The sequence below is a fragment of the Botryllus schlosseri genome, chromosome 2, assembly GCF_051294905.1.
Source record: "Botryllus schlosseri isolate E-star chromosome 2, Bs_hap1, whole genome shotgun sequence".
In the NCBI taxonomy this organism is placed as follows: Eukaryota; Metazoa; Chordata; class Ascidiacea; order Stolidobranchia; family Styelidae; genus Botryllus; species Botryllus schlosseri.
Window position 1 is genome coordinate 16392915 of NC_137237.1, and position 6262 is coordinate 16399176.

General features: G+C 42.5%; 1 protein-coding gene across 1 annotated transcript; it reads right to left on the reverse strand.

Moving 5' to 3' along the window:
* Window positions 1-624: 624 nt before the first annotated feature.
* Window positions 625-3904, reverse strand: LOC145433843 (uncharacterized). Its single transcript, XM_080311099.1, has 7 exons — window positions 3751-3904; window positions 3463-3543; window positions 2841-2968; window positions 2270-2456; window positions 1662-1789; window positions 1493-1597; window positions 625-770 (listed from the first exon to the last, which is right to left on the reverse strand). The coding sequence occupies exons 1-7, from the start codon at window positions 3887-3889 to the stop codon at window positions 648-650; spliced, it is 891 nt and encodes a 296-aa protein (XP_080167225.1). The 5' UTR covers window positions 3890-3904; the 3' UTR covers window positions 625-647.
* Window positions 3905-6262: the final 2358 nt, after the last annotated feature.

A 6262-nucleotide genomic window follows, 5' to 3' on the forward strand; every position in this document is an offset into this window, starting at 1 on the left:
ACAGCATTAAAATCCAGGCCTGCTGTTAAATCATGTGAAATCAGCAGATATGATTGTTTCATATATAATAGCATCTTATGAAATACGTCGTAACCGGAGCTACTCCTCAAATAACGGGCTCCAGCTCCGGCTCTGGCTCCGGCTCCGGCTCCGGCTGAATTTTATGTAGAGCTCCGGATCCGGCTCCAGCTCTGGTGAAAATTCACGGCTCCGGGGCTCCGGCTCCTTGCTCCGGCTCCGGCGTCAAAAAGCCCTGATCAAAACAATCAAGCAACTTTCAGACGTCATGGAGACTATGGGGGTACAGTTATGCATGATAAGAGTTGGGAACGGAAATTGTTTTCTTTGCCTCCCAACTTTGGGTTTCGAACTACATATCACCCCATACGCCACCCCAATTCAATTCTGATGTGAGTCTGCACATAGACGAAAAGACAACTACGGTATAGATCAGACGTGATATTGTTCGGTTCTAGATTGTATTGAAATGCAAAGCAAACAGAAACATAGGAAATTATTAGGCAATAGTTGAAATATCCTTTCCACAAATCGTAAATCAATTACTATTGATTACGTTTTGTTTTCAAGATGGAGAGCCATAATCTCAAGAATTTTAATTTTGCGCTGATCGTGGTCTGTTTGTCACTCTATATCACGACTCCTTCTTCTCCTTCTATAGTAGTGACAGCGACTGTGATTTGTCCGGCGGAGAACCAGTTCTCTCTGGGATTGTCTTCGTCGGTGACCAAATAGTCAAGGCTGAAATGGACCTGCAAAAAGTAACAGTAGTCAAATATGAGAGATGTGGGATTGCATATTAACCGCGTGGATGTGTAAATATTTTTCATGTGGGTCAACTACAGAATAATAAGCCTAGGCCAGGATTGTACACTGCAGTTGACATATTGACACTTGATTACTGTACTGGTCTCCGCATACGCATAGCCAGGATAAGTATTTTGAGGTTAGAATGAAGAAAAATCTATGAAATTTATCACATGACCTCGCGGATTTATTGTGACATAAGTGCAAAATTGTGGGAAGGAAGATAATCGCCTCCCGCACTTCCTGGTTACGCCGGTTACTAATATATCGCATTTTTCCGATGTCTTTCATTGCTACTACCAATTGGAATAATACTTTCTAAACCAAACCCTGAAATCGAATAGGATCGTGACTTTCATAAGTCACTGTCCATACACATGTATTGTACTGGTCATAGACAACAGAGAAATTTTTCAATTAATTTCGAAGGCTGACTTTGAGGATGCAACTTTAGTAGATATTTCCAATCTCCACTTTTCCATTGAACGCCATAATCTAACGGTGGAACTGTAAAGTCCAACATACTTTAGTTGAGGAGCAGTCACACGCGGACCATTTTCAGTTTTAATTTCAGAACTTTCTGCGGGCTGAGAAAAATTGACTCGTAAGCCGCAATTGTCCGTCGAGTAGTAGTTTTGACACCCCTGAGTTATAGTAGATCACTTACTTCCTTCTGGTCATCTATACCGTGTTCGTTGACGAATCCAGTTACAACATAGGAACGACCGTCATCGGAGATAGTGATTTCCCATCTGCCGTCAGCACCGGTGATCTAGAGGGATAATTCAGAAACTGCAGTAAGCCGGAAACAGCGGAGCCAGACCCAACGAACTTACGTTAGATCGAGCAACGGGGGATGGAAGGATGATGACCAAAGCGTCACCTTGGTGGTATCCAGGTCGGTAGAAAACGTTGCTGCTGGTTTCTTTGACTTCATCGTTTTGTGGGAAAGAGTAGACAGACACTGTAGGAAGGTGATAATATTATTATTGGTGCTATGTATTCGTTTCGGAACATCGCATGATGCGTGATGACGCATGATCGTTCATGATTATGGGATAGAATAGGCCTAACCGTAATCTTTCAGTTATATTCCAAAGCGACCATGTTAGTAGGTTGGTTGGATAGGGGGAAATTGGTGCAACGACTACGAAGTCATTTCGACCATGACTCAAGGGACCATTATGAAGTCCAGATTGTCAAGCGACCATGTTAATATTTGTTGAGATATGCTATCCAAATTGGTTCACGGCAAAACAGAATTCGACTGTATTCAGTTCAAGGGTCTTGAGAAGCAGCTAAATCTGCTGAATGTGAGCAATATCGAAAATCATTGGGCATGCATGGGTACCTACGCTAAACGTATTCCTATTCGCGAACCATGCATAGTTGAATGTTCGCGATCTCAGATGCCATTACCGCTATTTGCCGTTGTATTACTTACACTCAGCAACGTCAAGGGGATCACAGCTGAACTCAACATCGGTGGCGTTGAAGAGAGTTCCTCGGCCGCAGTACACAAGAACTCTCAAAGTTCCGTTCTCCATTTCCCATCCCGCTGGGGCGGCGACTGTGTATCGCCCTTCCACTGGGTTGGTGCCGTCACCGGTAACAATGTGTCCGTTCAATACCTAAGGTAAGTAAAATTGAATAAGACTCGCGAAGGTACCGTACTAACACCGTGTGTTGTATGTAATTCCCGTATTTCACAGCTTTGATTAACTCAGTTCGCTGACGCATTTAGAATTTCTGATGACATTAATCGACTTTGAACTTTAGCTTAGACGATTCAATTCAATCGCTCTTATGGGTTTACGCTACGTCTCTAGTAAAAGTGGCAGAAGGCAGAACCGGTTTTTCATCGAATTAGGACTGATCGCAAAGAAGGTAGACCGCTATTCCTCTATTCCTCAAATACTTTGCGGGATTCAAAGACTTTTTCATCATATTTCTCACATGTTGGGAATGAATCATGGATCTTTTCTCACAAAATCAACAGAAACCATTCTACTCACATGGAAAAGAACAGCGGGTTCTGGGAGATTAAAATAGCAGCTTCCTTCTCCGACATTGCTGTACACGAATCCAGCCAAGAATCCACCATTGGTGTCGTCGTTTTCGGGCCATTTTTCCTCTCCAACAACTGAAAAGAAGGGACTCAATCTTCGTATATATCAGTGGTTCCCAACGTGGGCGATTTGGCGGTCTATAGGGGGGCGAAAATGACGAAGGGGGAGATAGGGGGCGAAAATGGACAAAGGGGGCAACGGGGGGCGAAAATAGTGAAGGGGGCGATAGGGGGGCGATGACGCGTCAAAACAGCTGACCATTTTTTTTTTTAGTCAACCCGCTGGTGATTACAGTTTGTATGCCCAATTTTCGGTACACAAAATTTGGGGGGCGATGATCGGTGTTGAGCTTGAAAAGGGGGCGATGGGTCGAAAAAGGTTGGGAACCACTGGTATATATCTTCGTATATATGTATATCATTATTTGGTGGAGGTTGCAAATAGCCTGATTTCGATGTCTATTATTCCACTGGCTAGCCTGGAAATGTGTATTTAACGCACATACTATATATATTGGTATACGTACAAGAAGAAGAATTCACGAAATAGGAACCTATCCGATTCTTACCAGGAGAATCCAGAACTGCATCTTCCTGGGCGTATGCAAAAGCAAACAGGGCTAAGAGAATAATGTACTCCATCTTTATATCTGAAAGCAATGAACCTGATTAATGATTTGAGTAGTATTCTAAATCGATAGCAGTAAACTGAATATCCGACATCAGTTAAAACGCTATTTTCGATTTGTTCCAGACAGTACAGGCTATATAGCATATTAGATGCAGAACCAGTACTTCTCATGACATAATTTTGATCTGTAGGCCTACTTCGCAATCCGGCAGAAAATTCAATGCACCTTTAATGATGACTTTTCCCTGAGGATCCAAAGATAAGATCCGAACTGTATTTTTCAATACTCGGCCTGACCTGTGCCTCTTATGGAAGAGGAATCTGTAACAAGACGGATCTGCGATCGCCGTATTTATACGTAACATAAGAACGCCCACAACATTTTCAAAGGAAAACCAAAAAATCTTGTATTCTCTCTGTTACGAGGTCTTGTCTCAATCGAGCACGCTATTTAAGCATGTAGCTGCCTTTGCCTTCGGGGCAAGACTTACATTAAATTTGTGATCAATTAAGGTTTCCTGTCACTACGTAACCGGTTGTGTATTGCTTCATTGTGGTTTACGGAATAGTAAGTATCGGCCCGACGTTGGACAAACCCGTAAATCTGCATCTATTCACCAGCGTATTGACGTTTATTGCTGGCTTCCGCTGTACGCCAAATTTGAGTATCAAGAAATCGAGTAATCATGGAGCAAGATTTTATTGCATTCAGCCATTTTGGAGTGAAGCATCAGGATATTTTCAAGGTTTGAACCACTTATGCCTCGTGGGCGACGTCCGACGGTGTTCTGTATAGCTGAGGACACCTCTATTGTAGGGATGGTGTGAACCCCAGAAAGGTTCAGGTTCGTGTGAACGCGAACCTTTTTGAAATGTTATGTGTGAAGGCGAACGTGATCCTTATGACTTCACGTGACGTCATATTACCAAGTCCAATCCTAGATTTCAGTGAAGTTATATATTAATGTACACGAAACGTAGCAACGACTCGGATCATATTATGCCACAATGCTGAAGTACATGCTAACTTCGCCAAATGTATCAACTGGAGCAATCAAATGCTGTAATAATTACATAAAATCAATATCTTCCGTCGCTTTGCCAACAATTGCGGTGAGGACTTGCAAGGGTATAAAAGCTTACGCCGTAACGGTCTAGGTCAGACCAGACAATGTATTCGCCGTTTGAATATTGCTACATAGATATTGAGCGCAGTGTAAAACTGGTTTCTATACTATAGCCAGTGGCGGCTCGTCCTATAGGGCAACTGGGGCATTGCCCCACCTAAAATTCTGTTCAATAACAATTCTTTACCATTTATAGACGCACACCAATCTAAATATACCGAAATCACAGCGAAAATCGTATTCTTCTTGTCCTTTCTCTTGTAAATGCCCATATATAGCGAAGTCTCTGCGAAAATCGAATTCTCTTCTGTGTTTTCGCTTTGCGAATGCCTAGCCTGGGCATGCCCCGGTAGCGCTCATAACAAGCTTTCACTATAGAAATTAAACATGGAACGGCAACGACCGATTTTGCAGCTTCGTTCCGCTTCGCCGAGGCTGGAGTGGAGAGTGGTTTTGCGTAAGCGACTGTAGGATTTCTGGCAATCCAAAAGCTATCTTCCCGAGCACAGAAATTATTGAATATGGTCTTGATCGAAAGCCACTGCTGCATCTATTCCGAAAATATAAAGCAAAATAATGATCAGGCACTGATCCACCTAGAATCCGTCCTCCAAGTCGAAATATCGACATTGTTCGAACAATCGGAGAGTCGCAACGGGTCATTGTGTTGCGGTCACCCGATTGTTCTGAACAATGCCAATATTTCAGACTTGGAGGACAGATCCTAGGTGGATCAGTGCCTGATCATTATTTAAATTTATATTTTCGGAATCAGTGCAACAGTAGCTTTCGATCAAGACCAGATTCAATAATTTCTGCGCTCGGGAAGATAGCTTTTGGATCGCCAGAAATCCTACAGTCGCTTATGCAAAACAATTCTCCACTCCAGCCCCTGCGAAGCGGAACGAAGCTGCAAAATCGGTCGTTGCCGTTCCATGTTTAATTTCTATACTTTCACCGTCTATTCTCTCAAAGCTGCGCACAATAAAGAAACGGTGATTTACTCTCTCCTATTCATAAAATTACCGAGCAACCGGGGCACAATAGCTCTGTGCCCCTAAGGTGTGATGTAACAATCGTATCTATAGCTGAACTCGGTTACCGTCATATTCGTTTAGTCGACCTTTGCTGGTATAGGTCGATTTTGATGGTGTTTCACACCATGAAAACTCTTGAAACTTGGTATGTCATGTCGTGATGGTGGTATTTAACACTGCCCCAAGTTTCAGGGTTTCTACTTAAGGTTTAGAGTAGTAATTCCGTTTCCGAAGTTGAGTGTGTGCTGATCCGTCATGTATCGCAAACATATTTTACTCAAAAGCCGGTATCGGTATTCATTGATTTTGACTATCTTCAATACTGAGATTGGTTATGACATTTGGCAAGGTAAGTCTTAATGTTAGTATCGAACGCTGTACCAAGTTTTAAGTTTGTCACTTAACTGTGTTAGTGGTAATTTCGTTTCCTAATTCGAATGAGAGCTGACTCGTCATTTATCGCTAACAGATTATACGCAAAGGCGGTATTGGTCTCTATTGATTTTAACGATGCTCTCCTTAACTAGATCCGTCATAAGCTTTTGCACGGTATGTCTTGATTTTAGTATCGAAC